Source organism: Telmatherina bonti (assembly GCF_933228915.1).
Source record: "Telmatherina bonti genome assembly, chromosome: 2".
NCBI classification, from domain to species: Eukaryota; Metazoa; Chordata; class Actinopteri; order Atheriniformes; family Telmatherinidae; genus Telmatherina; species Telmatherina bonti.
Window position 1 is genome coordinate 20602767 of NC_136620.1, and position 21386 is coordinate 20624152.

Genomic DNA, 21386 nt, shown 5'->3' on the forward strand with positions numbered 1-21386 from the left:
GTGGAACTCTTGCATAGATGTTGCAAAAATGGAACCTCTCAGTCCCCTCTGGAGGCGTATCTGGTCCTGAGGTTACTGTCTCTACGTCTGATAAATACCTCAGAGGGAGAAGGGGCAAGACAATGATGAGGCAAGCATGTGTAAAAGTTGTAAAAAAAAAAATTCTAAACTTAAAAAAATTGTATTCAACTACAGTTCATGTTTTTCTTCTTGTATGGATGATAGTTTTGTTGTTCTGATTAGCTCTTTCTTTCTTAGCTTATCTGATTTTTTTAAGTTCCCGTGATAACTGTCCGTTTTATTGGAGATGTTGCAGGAGGTGTTCTGGTTCCTTACAGGTTTAGCAGCTCTTTTGCTTGTTTGTTTTTTGTTTAGATTGAATGGCTCAGACTTGATTTTCATGTCTATCTGTGTCCCCTTGTCTTTGTCCCATTTTCCTCATTTAATATTTTCTTTGCTTTCCTTTTTTTCCCTTTTAACTTGCTTTTTTCTCCCTCCCCCAACCCTCCTGTCTAGCTTTACTATGTGCATTCCGCAATAGTGAAATCTAAAAAAAAAACCATACTTACATTTCAAGAAGGACCTTGTATCATCAAGCTCCTCTTGGCAAAACTAGTTTTTTCAGCACAGCACAAGAGCCAGACCATTATTCTGCTTGCTATGGTGCTGGAAAACACTTTTTTTTTTAATAATTTTAAAATAAAAAAATAAAAAAAACACACAAAAAACATTGGTTGACCGCGACACATGAACGCACCACAGTGACGCTTAAGACGCGCCGTCACTGCATCTTGAAGAATGAAAGTTGGCTCGTATGTACACATCCAAGCAGGTAGGATATATTTAAAGTTTTTGCTCGAAATACTTTTACAGAAAAGCTGGATTTACCTGCTCATATAGTAAAATTGACTTTTAAATTCGATGCAACGATATGTTCGTGAATAAGATTTGAACGACGATGAAGAAAAAGGGACTTCCGGTTTGTCTTTTTAACTGTTATGAAAATTTTAACTGCGCCATTAATGTTAGATGAAGTTTTAATGCAATAAAAAAAATAAAATAAAAACTGCCGTTGGAGTCAATATCTCGGTGTCAGCAATGTTTCTCTTATTGTTCCTTTAAACTTTACTGGACAAGCGAAAGTTTGACTGTACTCCGTTATAACCCTAAAATACTACACAAGTAAATGTTGTTTGATAAATTATTTAGCAACTTCAGAAAAAGGTCTTAATAGTGCAATATCCAAAAAGGTTTATAAACTTACTGTATTCTTTTTTTTTTTTTTTTAAACCACTGCAGAAGGCTTAACAAAAACCTCGTTTAAGAGCAAGCTTGGACTATTATAAGGCAAAAACGCCTTTGATATATAATATAATATACGCACACATACCTAAATGTTGGTATGACTTTTCCGAACTCATCAACGAAACATTACTTCTACAAAACCAACACAACACCGTGATCAGAGCAAGGTAGACTGGGAGCTACAATCACATTTTCCTCAATATATATAATATGTATATGTATGATGTATAATATGTATGTATGTATGTATGAATATGAATGGCTTAAAAGCTGAGACTATAGAACTTTGTATGTATACAACTTTAAAGCCCATGTATCAATATAGCTGCCTATCAAACTCTGGAAGGTGAAGCCTGATTTTTTTTTTTTTTTTTTTTTTTTTTCCCTGTAATTTTCGACTCTGCTGCATCCAACATTCAAACACAAATAAGTCATTTTAGAAAGAAAAAAAAAATGAATAGGAAGAATGGTACTGAGGACTTGGCTGATTATACACTAGGTATGGGAAATCAAATTTTAAAAAAAATTGAATATCGGAATTTTTTTGCTTCACAATTTTAAAATCAGTTTTTTAAAAAAAAATCCTTTTTTTCCTAATAAATAAAAATAATCAATTATAAAATTTCTCTTTTTTTTAAAATAGTTTTTTATTGATCTTTTTACTCATTTTCTTGGGCATTATAGCTGCAGAATGATGATCTGTTGTTTTTTCCTAACTGAAATTAAGGAAAATGGTAAGCAAAAAGATTTTTGTACATTTTTTACAAATGTACCTCTACAAAATCAACAGTATCAAAGTATCATGAGAATTGCAATTTAAATCGAATCGGTACCCAAAAATAAGAATCAAATTGAATCAGCGACAAAAGCACATCGCCACAGCCCTATACATATTTTCACTCTGTAACACGGGCATTTTGCTTCTACATCCTCTAATCTAGTAAATAACTTAGACTATGAGTTAGACATATTTAAAATCATTGTATATATTTTAAAGAATGAACATTTTTATGTTTGAATGGTTCTATTAGTATAAGGTATACAGAAGGAGTAGGCTTTCAGAGAACATACACAATAACTTAGAGAATATAGTTCTGGAAACATGATTCTGGGACAGATATACAAGCATTTGCATGTTTTATTTGTCACAAACCAATACATCACATATTTTGAGTTTGTTTTATTGCCAGTGCTCACCTTCCAGCCATCTGCAATGACCCAATAAAACTTCAGTGATTCATTCAAATCTATATTTGATGTTATGGAAATCTGTCTACATCGGTATAAAACAACATGTCTGACACTTGTCTACAACACTTTTTAAACAGCTTTTTTTCATTCATTCATTTTGAATTGAATACGAGCAACACATTCTAACAAATGCTGAAACAGGCAGTTTTACCTTTTTATAAAAACTCAGTTTGGAAACATTTGGAAACTGAAGATATCAGTTGTTGTAGCTTTGTAGGTGGAATTCTTTCCCAGTCTTGCTTGATGTACAACTTTAGCTACTCAGCAGTCAGGGATCTCCTCCATTGTTGTATTTTGCACTTCATAATGTGCCACACGTTTTTAATGAGTGACAGGTCTGGACTACAGTCAGGCCAATGTAGTACCTGCACTCTTTTACTATGAAGTCACGCTGCTGTAACACATACAGAATGTGGCCTGGCAATGTCTTGCTGAAATAAGAAAGGACATCCCTAAAAAGACATTGGTTGGATGCAGCCTATGTTGCTCGAAAACCTGTATGCACCTCTTAGTATTAATGTGGCTTTCACAGAATGGCCGGTATAGGTACCACACCAGCCAAACCATTTATTTATAGATTTTTTTTTTAGTATATACACACACACATATTTGTCCAAGTAGACAGGTTGGGAGGATAGTGACATTGTGTCCAATAACCACAAATTAATTTAATTCCAGTCGTCCTCAGATGTCTTCTTCCCTTTCATTAAAAGAAAAGGCTGAATTTATGACAGTCACTCAATTGTTGGAGACTGAAAAAAAAAACTAGAAATGTGCTAAATCATAACTTAGTGATACAAGACACAGTTTTGTCATTTAATAGAGTTTTAAAAAAAAAAACAACCAAACAAACCAGTCAGTCCTGGACAAATTAGAGCACTTTTCTGATAAACAGTTAGACAAAATACTTGTCAACAGGTGCAGAACAGATTCCGCCCTGACTGGGAGGAACAGAAAACACCTGACTGTCTTGGAAACATTAAAGGCCTGTTTAACTTATTAGTTTATGACTAATGAAACATATATTTTTTTTATCATATTTATTTGCTTTTTTAAAACAAATCTTTCTATTGAACCAGAACTAGAAAATAATGTAATAATTTTCACAAAATTTGTCATTTATTATTACTTTAATCTATTTCAGCTTATTTCTCAGGCAGCTGTTTTTCTCCTTTAATGGGAGGGTATGAATACATATGAGGACAACTGTATATGCTTCTAACAAGGATTATTTTTCACTGAAATTGACGTCAGTTTGACAGGATGAGCTGTCAGGCAGAGGAGAGCTCGTACGGGCCACCTCCTCCTCATGTTTGTCATTTAATCACAAAGAAAAATGAAAATAAATCAAATTAAAATTACTAGTACTATTTTCTGTCATTTTAAACAATAATTTTGTGTTTTTTGTGGAAGAATGGGATCAGTGAATAAATTAAATAAGCTTGGCATATGTAGTTGCTAGGCAACAGAGGACTGGAGCACTATGGGCAATTCTTGTCCACTAGATAAGCCGTCTCATTTTACTAGCAAGTAAGCGCACTTCGGTGTGTGCAGACGACGTAGAACAATTTGTAGCCTACGCTGGCTTCACACTTGTGTGCAGACCCTGAAATGAGACACAGTCTTTGTGTCAGTCCATTTGAAATGAACTCTGAGAAGTCAGCGGGGTTTCTGGGTGTTGTTGATATTTTGCTTTCCTTTTGCATTTAGAGTTAGAGGTAGTGATTAACTGTGATTGCAGACAATGGTTTCCTGAAATGCACCTGAACCCATGTTGTAAGGTCTTTTAAAACAATGGTGTCAGCTTTTAATTCAGCTCTGCCTGAGAGATCAAAGGTCATGGGTATTCAATGTTGTGTGAGTGCAGAGTGCAGAGATTTCTCCAGATTCTTTGAATCTTTTGATGATTATAGACTTTAGATGAGTAAATATCTAAATTTGTTGCCATTGTCAATTCAGAAACATTATTCTTATACTGTTGGACATTTTGCTCATGCAGTTGTTCACAAAGTGGTGAAACCCTGAATTACAAACAGCAAACAGAGGAACACTGGGTAAAACATAACCTCCTTGGCGGAGGTAATTATATTAAATATGTTCTATTCTCTTCTGTGGATCCTCCAGATGTCTTTCTCATCTAGGAATCCATTTCATTTTCTGGTTTAGTCTGATTTTGTAGAGGAGTTGAATATTGGATTCAGGTATCCAGGAAGGATTTCCAGTATTATTTCTCAGTAGTGCTGCCATTTAATATAATCATTATTATCTGTGTTAACATTATTGTTATAATCAAACTTATGTTCTGCAGGTGATAAAGATTGCCAGGGAAATGGATTCTTCTGAAGAGGCTGACTCTGCCTCATCCTGCGTGTCTATGAAAAGTGATGCCTCCATGCACAATCCTGAGAACTTTGCCAAAGAAACAACAGACCAGTACATGCAACTCACTCAGTTACACATATTTATGGTTAAAAGTGATTTTAAATATTAATGTCTGGAAAAATAAACACTTTTCTTAGTTGCAATGTTTGAATAAAGAGAAGAGGGAAGGATCAAATCTACTGCTCTGTGAAAACATTAAAATCTTATTCAAAAACACATTGCTCCAAGACAAAATTGCACTGTGACTTTTTCTCTCTCAACAGATCAGTTCATATTCAAAACTCAAATGTGTCTCCCTCTTGTGAATCCACGACAAGTGATTCTTCCATGAAAGCTCATCAGGGTGTCACCAGTGAAGATGCTGCCAGGTACAAACAGGATGGGTTCTGAGTCCAGATTAATTCATTTTCAGCTTATCCACCTCTGAATACTCCTAACATGGTAGCTGAATTCCTGATTCTTTGCTTTTGGTAACCTTTTTTTTTTCCTTTTCTTTCAAGAGTGCCATGAGGAGATGGCTATACGTCCTGATTATTTAGCTCTTGCTCTCTCTGTGTCATTGTTAAGGCTAAAAACGTAAATGGATAAAGAAAAAGGAAAAAAAAAAAAAAAGCTGTCTCAGGTTTTTCTACAGATCAGTGTAAATATTAAAGATTCATATGAACAAGAAAAAAGTAGTGAAGATTAGTGATGAACAGGACCTGGAATATCTTTCTGAGTTGGGACTGAAGCCACCAAGCAAAAGCCAAATCCAAATGCCCAACTTTCCTTTCTTGTTCTACTGAGGTCCATTAGAGTCATTCAGATATTCTCTGCATGAGACTTCAAAAACGTTTTCCTGCAGATTCACACTAATTCTGCTTGGAGGAATTACCCACTATTGCCACCAATGATGCTTTTTAAATGGTCTGAAATTTGACACGTTATAATTTTTTTCTTATTATTCATTTCATGGGACTACAGTGATGGCCCGGAATCAAGAGAGACGGATGGAAGTGCCATATTCAATGTGAGTTATGTATATAATGGAGAAAAAAGTAATTATACTTGTCTTGAAATAAGTTAGTGAAGCGTGCATGTTTATAAATGTAGTGTTGATTCTACAACGTTGCAGCTGGTGGAATCCCACGGTGTGGATATTCTTAGGAGGGAAATCAGACGTTATCAGAGGATGCTCTTTCCACACCTATCGCCATCTTCCAAGAGTGAAGATCTGGATGAAGACACTTTTACTCCTGAAGACACAAAGATTGACCCAAGTGCCAGGGAGGGGGTTCTTAGGATTACACTGCATCTCCTCAACGAATTAGGACACAAGGAACTTGCCAATAACTTGGAAAAATGTAAGTTTGAAGAAACAACACAAAAGTTAAAACAATAAATCGTAAGAGAACAACAATGTGACACATTAAACTGTTTATTTATGTAACTTAACCAGAGTGCAAAACTTCTTGCACCCTAACTGTTCCACAGGAATGAAGAGAGTGAGTAGCAGCTAAATGCTACTCATCAGATCCACTTGATTAAATGACTGTTACTAAGTGTGATCGCCTCTATAAAAGCAGAGGGTTGATCAATTTGATGGTGTAAAGTATGCAGACCAAGGAATAAAGACATCAGCAATGAGCAGCAGTTGTTGCTGTCAATAATACTGGGAACAGAGAAGGTTATTTGGTTTCCAGTCTTCTCTGGAGGTTCAACAAGTAATCAGAGAAACTTAAAAAAAAAAAAAAAAAGATTAGTTATATCAGACTGTAGTTTGCCTCAGTTAGCTTTTTAAATATTAAAGTTTACTACAGCACAGTTAGAAAAAGACTTGATAAATTTGTCTTGAGAAGTATTTACTTAATTTTGAAACCTGATTAGTACTCCAATGTTCTCCTGAAACACACAACTTAAGAACTGCCAGTTTATTGCTTTTCTGACATAACTGTATTAAACTTGCATTAGTTTGAAGATACTTTTTTTTTTTTTTTTTGTCCATTTAGGCATCTACGGCGAGCTTGATGTCTGTCAACGTAAACTCAAAGAGAAACTGAAAAAGTTTGAGTACATATACGAAGGAGTGGCGCAGCATGGAAACCAGACACTTCTCAACAAAGTTTACACCGAGCTCTACATCACAGAGGGAGTCGGTGGTGCCATCAATAATGAACATGAGATCAGACAGATTGAGGCTAAAACCAGGGAAGTTGCGACAGAAGAAAAGCCGATAAAATGTGAAGACATTTTTAAGCCTGCTTCTGGTCAAGACGGAGTCGTCAGAACCGTGCTGACGAAAGGAATTTCTGGCATTGGAAAAACCATCTCTGTGCAGAAGTTCAACCTGGAATGGGCGGAGGGAAGAGCCAACCAGGATGTCCAACTTCTAATTAATCTTCCATTTCGGGAGCTGAACCTGATGATGCAACTCTGCTCACTCACAGAGCTCCTTCATCACTTTCTCATTGAGGCAAAAGATTCAGGAATTTCGGATTTTGACAAATACAAGCTCATTCTGGTCTTTGATGGTCTTGATGAGTGCCGGCTTCCCCTGGACTTCGGTCGCAACAGGTTGTGCATCTGCACGTCAGAGCAAGTGCCAGTAGACGTTCTCCTGACAAATCTTTTCAAAAGGAACCTGCTGCCATCTGCACACATCTGGATTACGTCCCGACCCGCAGCTGCAAATCGCATTCCAATCAACCTTATCGATCGCGTGACAGAGATACGCGGGTTCAATGACCCCCAGAAGGAAGAGTACTTCAGAAAAAAAATCTCAGACCAGGACATGGCCAGTAGAGTCATCTCTCATGTTAAATCAACCAGGAGCCTCCACATCATGTGTCACATCCCAGTTTTTAGCTGGATATCTGCCACTGTTTTACAAAGGATTTTAAAGGAAATGGAAAGAAAGGAAAGAGAGGATGATGCAAAAGGAAAAATGCCCAACACTCTGACACAAATGTACACCCATTATCTGGTTTACAACTCACTGATCACAAGTAGAAAGTACTCAGCAGCAGAGGAGGAATCAGACACACACCAGGTCAGAATCAATGAAGAGATGATTTTGAAGTTGGGAAAACTGGCCTTTGAGCATTTGATGATGGGTAACATGATCTTCTATGAGAATGAACTAAACGAGTACGACATCGACATCAATGATGCTGCCACCCATTCAGGAATGTTCACACAGATATCAGCTGGCGATTTTGGATTGCATCTGGAGAGGAAGGTCTACTGCTTTGTGCACCTCAGTGTTCAGGAGTATTTAGCTGCGGCGTATGTTTTACACACATTTGTCTCCACAAATACAAACCTGCTGGATCCACAACAAAATACCGCAGTCCAGGAAGCACACAGTCAAATAACCGACCTTCTCAAGAGTGCAGTGGATGAGGCATTGAAGAACGAGAACGGCAACCTTGATCTTTTTCTGCGCTTCCTTCTTGGCCTCTCACAGACCTCCACTCAGACTTTGTTGAGAAGTGTTCTGACCACCATGAGGAGCAGCTCAGAAAGAAATGAGGAAATTAGAGAGTACATCAAGGAGAAGATCAAGCAAACTCCCTCTGCAGAAAGATGCATCAACCTCTTCCACTGCTTGACTGAGCTTAATGATCAGTCTCTTTTGGAGGAAATCCAGACTTACATGAGCTCTGGTAGGTTGCCAGAGACCACGCTGTCATCGTCACAGTGGTCCGCTCTGGTATGTGTTCTGCTGACATCAAACAAGTCGCTGGATGAGTTCGACTTGCGGAAATATTCACGATCTGAGGAGGGTTTGCTAAGGCTGTTACCGGTGATTAAAGAGTCCAGAGTAGCCTTGTGAGTAAAGATTTACAGTATTCTAGTATAATTATTTGTGATGATTCATACTTTATTTACCTTTTTAACCGCTTCTTCATGAAGCCTATTTTTTATGCCTTCTGACTGCAAGAATGTACCCAAATTAAGTATCTCTTCACAACTGCAATGGCATGATACAACCTGCTATTAGGGGTACGAAAAAATGCAACAAAGTATTGTGGACAAAGCGAATTTATGCTCCCGGAACGGCCAACAGTGAACCAATCGGAGGAGGGTATGCGAAGGTGTGTCCGGGGTAAACACTCCTGAACCAGGGAGCAGAACTGGCTTTTGCCTTCAGCATGAGCCTCAGGTGTAGTCATCTCACAGGCTCTTGTAACAGGCTATATATATAAAGAAATCAATGATATGTGGGATTACTATTAAAGTGTTAGAATCAATACGTGTTATTGTAAATTAATCTTTAAATGATCCCTTCCTAAAAGAAAGCACATTACTTTCAGTGAAATCCAGACGATTGCAACCTAGTTCATCCAGGAATTAGAACAGTAATGTCTGATGAGAAACTTTGCGAAAGTAAAAGCTAAATAAATGAAAATAAACAGTTTTAAAGATGCGTTTACACTGGTGTACACAGGTTATTATATCAGCAATCCATTAGCTGTTGTTAATGATTGACGGGTCTGTCAGTGGTGGGCCAGGAGAATGAAGAAATAGTTCCTAAATTAACTTTAGAAACAACATGAGGATTCAGAAAAAAAATGAACACCAAGAAACTATAAGAAGAGTCTCCATGGAAACTACCTTGATTATCATGATTCATTTCAAACTCGTAAAACGTTGGTGTTTTTTTTTCAAAGCTGGAATTAAATGTTTGATCACAAGACAGTAAAAATAAGACCTGATTTACAAATTAGTGATGTTTTTTTGTTACTACATTTTGGCTACGAGCTTGCAGCGTTTTTGTCCCACCGTGATGAGACAGACAGTTTTGGCATCAGCAGTCTGCTGATGTGTTTGTGCGGTTTGCATCTTGTGTTTTTGTTGCACTCCTATAAAATTACTTGGGGTTTGAAGTGTGTTTCATTTGAATGCCAGTGCTTAGTAGAGTATTTTAGCTTAGTTTCTCATCATCATTTTGGTATTCTACATGTTAGGATTAGTGTGTTCTTAGTGTGCACAAAGATCTGTTCAGTATGCTTCTCATGCTGCCTTCTCATGATGAAACGCATGACTTTAACTTGTAAGTATAATCTTGCTGATGACTATCTTGTGGTACTATGTTGCTCCATGATTTTCCTTTATTGTTGAAGGCTTAAAGAATGCAACCTGACAGAGACGTGCTGTGAAGCACTTGCCTCCCTTTTGAGCGGTTCATGTCTGAAAGAGCTGGACTTGAGTGACAACGACCTGCAAGACAGAGGAGTGAAAATGTTGTGCAACGGATTGGCAAGTCCTGCATGCCAGCTGGAAAAACTGAGGTTTGTATAGATGGCATGGTTCAGGTTACATTTATGACAATGTACAGATGAGATCGACTATTCCTGGGTATTAACTGGAAGACTGTAATCAGGGGTGTGATTACTTTACGCTGTGATTTCAGGCTGCAGTTCTGTGGAATCACAGAGACTGGTTGTGGCTTTCTGGCTGCATCTGTTCGGATCAACTGTGCTAATTTAAAGGAACTGGATCTGAGTTACAACCATCCGGGGCTGGCTGGGATGGAGCTGCTGTCCTCTTTGCAGAAGGACAATGATTGCCTCACTGTCAGGTAATTTTATATTAAACATCATAAGTTGGTTTTATTTGATGCTTTTTGTGCTGAAAAAGTAAAATCTCTTGTTTCCAAAGCTTTCAAGGCAATGGAGAGTGCTACTTAAAATCAGCTCTGAAGAAATGTAAGTCTTCATCTTTAAAAATGTTTATCTGGCTAAAGGACATATTTGAAAAGTTTGGTGAAAATTATTTCTTTATATCACTTCCTGTTTCCAGATGCGCGTCAGCTGACTATGGATCTGGACACAGCCGACCCAATTTTGTCCTTCTCCGAGGACAACAAAAGAATCACTCGAATGGAAGGTGCTCTTCCATACCCTGACAACCCAGACAGATTCTCAGACTGGGGACAAGTGCTTTGTAAAGACGACCTGCAGGATCGCTGCTACTGGGAAGCAGAGTGGAGTGGGGACTGGATGGGTATTGGAGTAGCTTATAAAGGAATCAGCAGGAAGGGAAAAGGTAATGAACCTGTCCTCGGCTACAATGAGAAATCCTGGAGTCTGCGCTACTGTCGCGGAAAATACACAGCATGGTACAATAAAAGTGATGAAGACATGCCTGTTCCCTACTTCCACTCAAAGAGGGTTGGCGTGTTCTTAGATTGGTCAGCTGGCACTCTGTCTTTTTATGCCGTGTCATCGCAGTCCATGTCTCACTTGCACACATTCAAAACCAAATTCTCAGAGCCCCTGTATCCAGGCTTCAGGCTGGGTTTTGAAGGCTCCACCTTAACTTTGTGCACCCCAGAATTTCCCTAAGTAGCAAAGTTTCTGGAACAAATCATGGCTGAGAAGAAAAGCTTAATGTTATGGATGGTTGTCAGTATGTGTGTAATGTTGCACTTTTATTGTGAATTGTTTTTTTTCTTGGTTGTGCATTATCCTGCACAGAAAAAAATACAACATGACATCACATCCAAACACCCCACCAGAAAATATACTGGCAGCCACTTTGCTCAGCATTTCCATGATTACCTACAGGTCATTTAGTTGGCGGGCAGAGTGGAAGCTGTCTGATGAGTTGTTCTGTTAGGCAAACCTTTTTCACCATACCACAAAAACACTCATAATAAACAATGTAGCAAATTAACTTGATTTTATGACACTTGCTATGGCAACTGTGTCCCAAACAATGCTCTTTCTTATATAAAAATTGATATCTTGTATCAAGATGTACTAAGATAAAAATGTACTCATATTGAAACAGAAAAATATAAGAACACTGTGTTTTAATTTTTCCCATTTTTTTCAACTATTTAACAAGTGTTATAAGTTTTTTGAAGTTGGGTTACTTGTCGTACTTAATAGTCAGTATGTCACCTGCAGTAAAGAGCCTCAGAGTGTTTTGTTAGCAGAATCAGCTTGTTTATAATAGATGAGCTAAAGCTAAGTTGTTGAAAATTAAACTCCTGAAGGCGTCATTGGGAGAAGCTGTCAGAAAAAGCCCTGTCTCTTACATTTATGAGTGCTCTGACTGCCGTCTACTGCACACCAACTACTCGGAAGTACTTTAAACAAGCCCGTATCAAGACAAAAAAACAAACAGAAATGGTCCTTTAATGCATATTGTGATGTGTTTTAGTCAGACAGTATTGTTATATTTCGGTGACAGAAAACATACAGCAGAAGCATCTCAAGCCAAGCCGTAATAAATTACCAATTAATTTCTAAATATTTTCACTGCAATCTGTGTGTGTTGATTCTGGCTTTCATTTCTAAACTACAGACCAAACAGCAGAATATATCACAGCAGGTTTTTAAAAAAAACAGCAACTCTGGAGTTTTATATGATATATTAACTGTGCAGAATGAGTGTAGAAGCAGAAAAAGTTTCAGTCATTTCAAAACTATAACTCTTAAAAAATCAGGTGTCATGTGCTCACTCATAAATAACTCATTTGTAAGTTTATCAGTTAATGTGCCGAAAAATGATGGGATCCATCCAACTGGTGCTTCTGTAGGTCACTCTGGTGCTTCAGTGCTCTGCAGCAGCTTTGGCTAGAAAGAAAAAAAGTTCCAGCATTAGTTGATTTTTTTACTGCAGTGTGCAAGTAACCATGTGTCATTTGCATAAAATAAGAACAAATGTAAGAATCTTTTATCTTTTTCATTCTCCTAAAAACAGGAATGTTCTCAAACGTTGTTTTATTAAAGAGATTTGACATGTGTGATGGAACTGACTTTGGTTATATTTACAGGATGTATCTGAAACTGACAGCACAACAGAAACAAGATGTTTGCTGCAATAAGTGACTGAGGTCAAACACTGGGTGACTTCCCAGCAGTTTATTGTTATATTCCTGAGTAATAAAGGTAACATACAAATCAATACGTATGTATCTTGTCTTTTTTTTTTTTTTTTTTCATTTTACATAAGAAAACACTCACACAACCTGCACCAAAACACCAGAAGGCAAAAAACCTTATGAAAACCACACATTTTTATAACTCCGCCACTCACCTGGTGCCTGTTTCACAAAGATTTTCACATGGACTTGGATCTGACTTCAGCCAACTTTATGCATCTGTGCAGCCTGTGTGGTTCTTGAACATATTGTGTAGGACTGAAGTGGAACAGATGCCAGACAACTTAACCTCATAAGACCTCTGATTCTCTTTATTTAAGATTGTAGGTTCCAGTTACAGAGAGTTGTGTATTATGGTGCAGAAAACCAAAGACATGAGGGTTCCAGGTCCTAGCAGGTTAGATTAGTTTTTTTGTGGTTTTTTTGTAAACATTCAGTTGTGCTCATATGTATTCATACCCTTTCATTAAAGAAAGGGGTGAATTTACAACAAGGAACAATAACTAAAAAATTGCAAAAATATAATTTAGTAATATAAGACACTGTTTTTTCATTTAATTGAGTTGAAGAAAGAAAAAAAAAACAAATTGGTCCTGGACAAATTAGAGCACTTTTCTGATAAGTGGGACAAAATACCTGTCAACAGGTGCAGAAATCTGACTGAGAGGAACAGAAAACACTTGATTGGAGTGGAAACATTAAAGGATTGTTCAACAAAAAAATTGTTTATGAGTGATGTAATATGTAATAAATGATCTTATTTGTTTGCTTTAAAAAAAAAAAAACTATTTCTATTGAACCAGAATTAGAAAATAATGTGATGATTTTTATACATTTTCATTTAATATTACTTTAGTCAATTTCAGCTTATTTTACAGGCAGCTGTTTTTTCCTTCTTTTAATGAAAGGGTATGAATACATATGAGCACAACTGTAGTTGGCACTTTCTGCAGTGGATCAGTTAATTCATTGACAATACAAACAGATAAACAAAAGCCATGTTAACGATATTTATATATTAGTTATTTAGATCTAAATAATCCTAAAAGGATATGTTGCAGAGTTGTAAAATGAAGTCTGTTTTTATTTAGGTATAATGTATTAATTACATCAGACTGATTCAGAAGAAACTTATACACCTCTCTGACACATCGGAAAAGTCTTTGTGAAACCTGCTCCTGATGCTCGTCCACCACCACCAAAACATTAAAAATAAAAATCAGGATGGTGCACACATGATTTTAATACACGGAATGGAAAACAGATGTCAGGATAATTCAGATGCGTCGCTTTCAGAATTCCTTACAAAAAACTGTCAAGGATTTTAGATCCTTTGGTCACACATATGTGCACTTTCCTCACAAACAACAAAACACAAACAGCACTGAGACATACACACATAACCCACAATAAATCCTCACAACACAAGAGGAAGATCAGGGCAGGTGTACCTGAACCAGACATGCTCACCAACTCTCCAGCCATTCAGTCCCTACACACCAGGGACAATGAGAGAATCACACATTGCCAAAGTCATTCAGAGTTTAACATCCACCTTTGCGCTACATCGGTATGTGAATAATGACTAAAATATAGATTTTATTTGGAATTATGTACTGTATGTACTGAAAGTAAAAACATGAGGTAAAAAAAAAAAACTGCAAGAAATATAATCTTTTTGTTTGCTTGTAGATTCACTGTGTGTGTTTTTGCTTAACTTCTACTTCCAGATCGCTGGCTGGTGTTTGAACTGTTATGGATGGTAGCACAAGATGAGTACATTGGTCTTTCCATAGTTGTGGGATTGTTGGACAGCTGGCTTGCTCTGACATTAACTATCAGGATTGTTTGGTTTCTAGCAGAAACATGCTGTGCTGATGCCGAGTTATGTTACCAACGTGCAATCATGCGAAGGCTTCAGTGTTCATATGTTTGTAACTAATAAACTCACCTGCAACCAGTTTGCTTTTGCGCGAGGCCTCTGAGGCCAGTGCATGGGACACACTCATGATCCTCTCCTGTTGCTGGAGAGCTGAGTCCAGTTCGCTGAAGTCCAGCGCTGCTGATGACTGAATTTTCTGAACGCTGAGGAAGAGATGCACGCATACATTGTAACTTGTGTGCAATGACAATAAAGTCTATTCAAATTCTCTTATTCACATTTAATAAACAAAGGATCTTTTGAAAAGGCACACTAAGACGCAGCTGGATTTATTAAGTGCAATTGAAATCGGAGATATATTTACTTTGCATTTAACTTTTTAATAAATGTAGAAAACCATAATCGTGTTTATTACAAAATTGTAATAATGCATCATCATTACATGGTTAAAGAGTTTTCTCTCTACTATCAGTGAACCACCACAAATACCTTCCTTTTTTACGTTAAATTAGCCTTAACTAAAGAAAAAACAAACAAACATTTGAATCTCTGCTGTGTACCTGGACTTGGCTAGAAGGTTCTTGATGCGCTCAGCCCGACGAGAGCGCTCCTCCTGCTCCTCAGGACTAAGAGGTTCCTCAGAGTCAGACTCCACATAACGCTCAGGAATGGGAACCTTTTGGGGTTTGGACAGCTGCATATTGGACAGAAAGAAGTCCCATTTTTTAGGGTTAGGTTAAAACAGACTCTTTCAGTCTCTCCTTTCTTTCATGTACTGTCTGGAAAAGTAGCTTTCAAGGCCAAGATGGGAACTGTGAGGTTCCGATTAGACCTCATCCTGGAGAAATGGGATGGTTCATGTCTTTGTGTGCATCTGCTGGACTTTTATCTATTTTTTATGAGTGACAAACTGATGAGTGTGCTGTTACCTCTCTGCTGATATCCAGGTCATAGTCGAAAAGTTCCACATCCACCTCTCGGATATGTGTGGCTGTTGCAGTGACCCACTCATCTGACTGTATCCTCTCCCTCTCTTTGACGTGACTCAACCCTTCATCGCTCTGACCCTCTGCTCCAGGTCGCTCCTCATTCCAGTCAAACACCTGGGGAAAGGCAGGAGTAAGGGTTACATAGCTGCTGCGTTTATGTGTAAAAGACTTCTGCAGATATATCATATGTTGTATAAAGGCATAAGATTTTTTTCTTTCATGCAACGCAAGTTTCCAAACGCTGCTCAATCAGAATTCTTACAGCTTTACGAATAAAGTTAGATGATCAATAAAGATAATTAATTATGATCATGTTTATGTGAGAAGCTTTTAAAAAATTTCAGTGCTGAAGCCTTATTAGTTAATTAATCAGTTATGCAAATTATAGAAAAATAACCCAAATATATTTCTGGAATTGAAGCGCTGAAAGTGTTTTTCAAGAAAATCTGGAATTTACTGGTTCCCATCCCCCTCTGTTTACAAGTCAAAAATTTGGACACACTTTTCCTTTAAATTCAATGGGAAAGTGTGTCCAAACTTTTGAGTAGTAGTGTATATAAAACAAAATACATAAAACAAGGTTAAAACACCAGTATCTTCTATATAAAACACTGGGAAAAAAAACTGACTACTTGTAGGATGTGACTAAGATAAAGGGAACTGAAAAGCTATGAGAAATCATTCAGCTGCTCTGCAGCTCTGCAAATGCCCATCGCTGCACCAGCCATTTATAAAAATACTCACCTCTAATTACCTCTAAGGAAATCTAAAAAATATATACACACTACCAGTCAAAAGTTTGGACACACTTTTTTTTTTTTTTTTTAAATTAAAGGAAAGGTGTGTCCAAACTTTTGACTTGTAGAGTACATAAAGATTTGCTGCGGCATCCAAAATTATCCTCATTTTTACAAAGTCCCTGCAAGTGTAAATTTTACACCACATTGTTTACAGCGTGTAACATGCATCATGCAAGTCTACAGCTGTAGCTGCTGTAGCTTAGCTCTCTGACTGGACATGTAGCAACTCTGCACTGAGTCATTATATAGCCAGAGGGACACAAATTGCATTGACATTTGTCTGCAACCATAAAAAACATTCCAGCAGGTAGTTCACCAACGGATTTGAAAGATTGATTCTTACAATTGTTATTTATTTTCAATTATAGAAACTGTAGATAAAAAAGCTTCCTTCTGATGCATATTTATGAACATTATTATAAAAACATTTAGATTCCTTTCCTATATGTAGCTCTTGTGTAATTGTTTGTGTGGTGAGTGGTACTTGTGATTAATCATCCAGGGAGTATCAAAGCCATGCATGCATCCTTCCCCCTCCAGCAGCGGGGGTCTGATCTGTTGGTGTTCACATGCTCTGAGAAACACTGCATCCCATGCTGTGTTGTGCTCGAGAGAATCAAGTTGTACGCACAAAGATACGAGGAGAGAGAAATACATGCAAACATACATTCATTAAAACCCCCACCAGATTAGGAAGAAAACAGCCAAGAGGAGATTCAGAAGCAAGAAACTCTTTATTGTTGAGTGCAAATCTCTACATGATAGAAATGAAACGGGAAAAGAGTTGCATTGCTTCTCAATTACACAGAATTAAGTGGCGATTAGCATTTCATTTCTCTAATGTCCCTACAGTAAGTGTGTTCTTCAACTGAGCAACCTGTTGCTATTTTTGTGACTATTTCTCTTCTTGATCTGACATTCTGTCCTGTGGAGAGATGAAAGCAATATGGCAGAAAAGCTTTAGGGATAAATAACTGTTAGCAAACAAGGAGCGGACAGCAGAGTCAAGAAGAAAAATCATACAAATGTCTTCTGCATGTAAACTCTGGTAAATATTTTATGATTGGTCTACCAGGGGGGTGCCATGATGGCAAATTTGGAAAGTTTAAATAAATAGTTGTCGGTTTTGTATCATTATAATAAATGACAATTGATTTTCAACTACTAACCTGATGGAGAAGTGTTACTGACAAAGATTAATTAAAAGGAAAAAGTCAGTTATTGCAAGGCTTACACCTTCTCTTTTGTGCTTTCCCCTCAGATTCCTTCAGACAAAGCTGTCCACTCCTTGTCCTTGCTCATTTCTTTATTGCATTTCAGCCTAGTTCCTTGAACCTGTCCTGCATATTTATGACGCATAAAACAGCACAGGCCACTTACAAGTACTCAGTCCAGAGTACAGCTTCATAATCAGACTATAAAAGTGGCAATTTGGTTATGAACCACTATCAAATGATGAAAAACAACCTTGTAGTCCACACAGCATAAGACGTTGTAGGGGAAAGAGCATCAAATACTGTAAATGCATCATATGCTAGTGGAGTACAGGACTAAAGAAAATATGCTGTGGGGTCGTTATCATAAAGAAATGTAAGGTAGTAGCAGAATACAAGAAAATATTTCTGTAATAGTAAAATTTATGGGAAATGTAATTAAAATGAAAACAACTCACAGCAGTCTGGTTACTGGTATGTTAGTCTGTAATCATAATACCAATCTGGTAGCTATTACTTTTGATGGTAACTCAATGGAAAAGTCTCAAATTCTGAACTTTAATACATGTTTTGCCACTCAAGCATGTTAACGTTGCTAACATCCTACTGACGAAAATCAAGGGCCACAGCTAGCTGAAAGCTAGATTTATTCTGGTTATTTCCTTTCTGGATTAAAAGCAGCAAGGTCCCCACATCTCCCTGATTAAAATCTGCAATTACAAAGAAAAGCAGCCTTTTGCATCCTTTCCTATATGACTGTGTAAAGTGGGGACAAGCATTAAACAAACCATTGTCGAAGGAAATGATTGGGAGATAAATTTGGGACTAAAGGCAAAAACATCATCGACAAACGAAGGCACTTGTATTTCATTTGAAGAAAATAAAGCAGGGAGGTACGATCATGATTTGTGCCACTAGCTTTGCCTCTTTCATCAACCTGAAAACTGTTTGCACTTTTCCCAACATTTCCCCGACTCCTCTATATGCTCTATATATCAAATCTCTACAAAATAGACCTGTACAACTATATACTGAAAATATCGCTCAGTAAATAAATAAAAGTTTACAAGTAGATGTACATAAATGGGTTCTTCTCTCTACTTTCTAGTGATTAACACAGAGAAAGGAAGGCAGAGCAATGCCTTCCACTTCCTCCTCTTTTCGGTGGATTTACATTCAGGATTGTGTCAGTGAGGTCCCACCGGATGGCAGTGGTAATATAGTTATTTTAAACCCCTGAACCTTTAAAAAAAAAGTTATAAAAAATTAAATTAACAGGGAACCACTTTGTTAAAGTCCAAATCTAGTCATGTGTTCCCAACAATCCCCTGCGATTATTTTATCTCCCCTGCTCTTTAAAGCGTTAACCCAGCTAGCTTCAGTAAGTCCTGCTATGTAGCATGTTAGTGCTAGCAGCTATGATCAACAACCACTGGTTACACAAGGCAGAGAGTGCTAGTATGTTAGCGTTCCTGCTTTGTTATTATGTGGCTGGGGGTTGAAGAGCAGCATAGCAGCACTGGTGGTGATGTTGGTGCTCCCTGTGTCTGCTGCTGCTGCGCGGGGGTGGAGGGCAACGTACGGAGGCCAGAGGATCAGAGGAGCTAGACGGCAGCCTTGAAGAGGAGGAGGAGCGCTGGGTTGTGGCACTGGAGGTGGAAAGGCCAGTGCAGGAGCGGTCACCCTGACTGAGATTCCTCTTCCGTTCTCGAACCAGTGCTCTCTGGTGGCGCTTCATTCGCTCCAGCTGCTCTTCCGCTGTCATCCGGCCCCGAGGCTGGCTGCTGGGAAGCTGAGAGGCCTCAGTAGGCGATGACAGGCGCTCCAAGGCACTCTTTGGTCTCTCCTGGAGAGGAAAAGATGGAAGGAATGGTTTATAGCAAATGAGAAGCACAAACCTTTGTGGTTATATAAGCTGAGACTGGAGAACACAGCAGAGTTCATAACACTGTCTTTACTGGAAATTCTATTTATTTGAGCAAGTTAATAAATAAAAACAAAACAAAGTAGACCTTGACTTACACCCCTCAGGTGATCAGCAATACCTGCAGGCAGCCGCGACCGTGATTTTAAAAACTCACCTTTGCTGCTGAACTCCCCAGACCTCTCCTCAGGGTGACGTAGGACGAGATGGAGCTGGACTGGTTCAGTTGAGATGAGGTGCCTGAAAAACATTGTTGGGTTCAACAGGAAAATTAAGTTTAAGTTCATAGCATCTGAAAAATGAGTGCAAAAATAATTAGAAAATAATACTAAAAAAGATTCTTTAAACTTTTAAAATGCACATGGGTGACATGAGTACACTTGTAGATGTAAAGTTAACGCTTTCAGGTAGGAGAAAACATTATCTAGTAGCTTTGTCTACTACATAACATTAAAATCTGAAATAACCTCACTGAAATAAACTTCTAATAAGTATAAAAAATGAACCTGAAGAAGGGATGCTGGGAAGAATGGATCCATCATTTACATTTAAAGTGTAAAGTGGCTTCGTCGCGACTGATCATACAACTTATTTGCTCAAATTTCCAGGAAATTGTTTCCAGTCAGATGAGCAGCATATTTCATGCATTACCCCTCAGTTACCTTTGCTTGGATAATACTGATAGTCAATGTCAGATCCTGCACTGTGATGGCTGATTCCTGGCAGCTCTGGTTCACTCAGGTATGATCTCAAGTCAGCCTGAAACAGAAATTAAACAGGTAGTTGGACTCCGTCCTAGATTCTAAACCTACAGAGAGGATGAGCATTGATTAATCTGTCTAACTGTGTGTAGAAGGTTTCCACAGAACAAACACATCACGATGGAATAAATCCCAGTTTACCTTACAGTCTCCATTAGCAACATACTGCCCACTCTCCCTGTCCCTCTTCCTCTCATCGGACTGGCGTTTGAGCCCTCGCACTGACGTGTGGCGAATGACTGAGGCCTCTTTGGGGAGAGGCGGCACCACAGGGGGTATCTCCTCGCAGTCATAAAGTTGAGGCAGTGGCGGCCTGGGCGGGGCGTTGTCATCTGCCTGCACAGCAAATACACCAAGATTTTTACTTTTTAGAATCACTGCTGCAATCCTGATGGGCTTTACTGGTGTCAGTTTCTGAGGTTAAACTTTCTGGCCCAATCAGATAACGGATCCACAGCAGCATCATGGTACTCACCCACTTTGGCACAGTGCTGTGAGGCAAAGTGTGGGAGAGGACATTGGAGATGGAGCTGCGAGGAGGTGGCTGGACCTTTGCGCTGAGAGAAGGCACTGCAGAGTCTGACACTGAAGGCACTAATTTCCTCTCTGATGGGTGTGAGAGGACAGAAAAATCAAAGTTGACCCTTTAATCAGAAATAGGTTTGCAGCTACACATTTAAACAAGTAAATGTGAATAAATGACAGGATCAATAGGCCTCAATCACCAACGTCTTCTTATCAATAATGTTAATCAGTTAAAATTAAAAAGGGCAATAAGGGTTAAACTATTTATTTCAATTGAAACATTTATAAATATCCAGAACACAAGTGTCTAAGGACAGATCGAGGAAAAACTGAAAGTGGAACTACTTGTCGTATCTTGACGTCTATGTAAAACATCTGAGTGCTTTAAATCAACCACAGCGATGCCCTCAGCCACAGCTGTTTTGGAAGTAATCACACATGCACAGTTACATGACCAGTCGTTTGCTCATAAGCAGT

The 21386-nt window shown here is 38.2% G+C and overlaps 2 protein-coding genes across 5 annotated transcripts in view; one reads left to right on the forward strand and one right to left on the reverse strand.

Annotated features, from left to right (window-relative positions):
• The first annotated feature begins 785 nt into the window (after positions 1-785).
• On the forward strand, positions 786-11281 carry LOC306765025 (NLR family CARD domain-containing protein 3-like). 2 transcript variants are annotated; one of them, XM_079252355.1, is made up of 10 exons: positions 786-832; positions 4865-4989; positions 5202-5306; positions 5902-5947; positions 6053-6281; positions 6927-8748; positions 10044-10211; positions 10334-10501; positions 10582-10628; positions 10723-11281. In XM_079252355.1, the coding sequence occupies exons 1-10, from the start codon at positions 815-817 to the stop codon at positions 11265-11267; spliced, it is 3273 nt and encodes a 1090-aa protein (XP_079108481.1). In that variant the 5' UTR covers positions 786-814; the 3' UTR covers positions 11268-11281. The 2 variants fall into 2 exon arrangements, with proteins under 2 accessions (XP_079108481.1, XP_079108482.1); XM_079252356.1 differs by having other exon boundaries at positions 818-832; positions 4865-5023.
• Positions 11282-12368: 1087 nt separating this feature from the next.
• The window catches only part of LOC306765006 (pleckstrin homology domain-containing family A member 7-like), a 120605-nt gene continuing 111587 nt past the window's right edge, over positions 12369-21386 (reverse strand). For all 3 annotated transcript variants that reach the window (XM_079252326.1, XM_079252325.1, XM_079252327.1), the window contains 9 exons: positions 20860-20990; positions 20526-20720; positions 20286-20382; positions 19781-19863; positions 19282-19545; positions 15626-15799; positions 15257-15390; positions 14766-14899; positions 12369-12506 (listed from right to left, as the gene is read on the reverse strand). In XM_079252326.1, coding sequence (XP_079108452.1) covers positions 12484-12506; positions 14766-14899; positions 15257-15390; positions 15626-15799; positions 19282-19545; positions 19781-19863; positions 20286-20382; positions 20526-20720; positions 20860-20990 — 1235 coding nt within the window. In that variant the 3' untranslated portion in view covers positions 12369-12483. The remainder of the gene's footprint in view (positions 12507-14765; positions 14900-15256; positions 15391-15625; positions 15800-19281; positions 19546-19780; positions 19864-20285; positions 20383-20525; positions 20721-20859; positions 20991-21386) is intronic.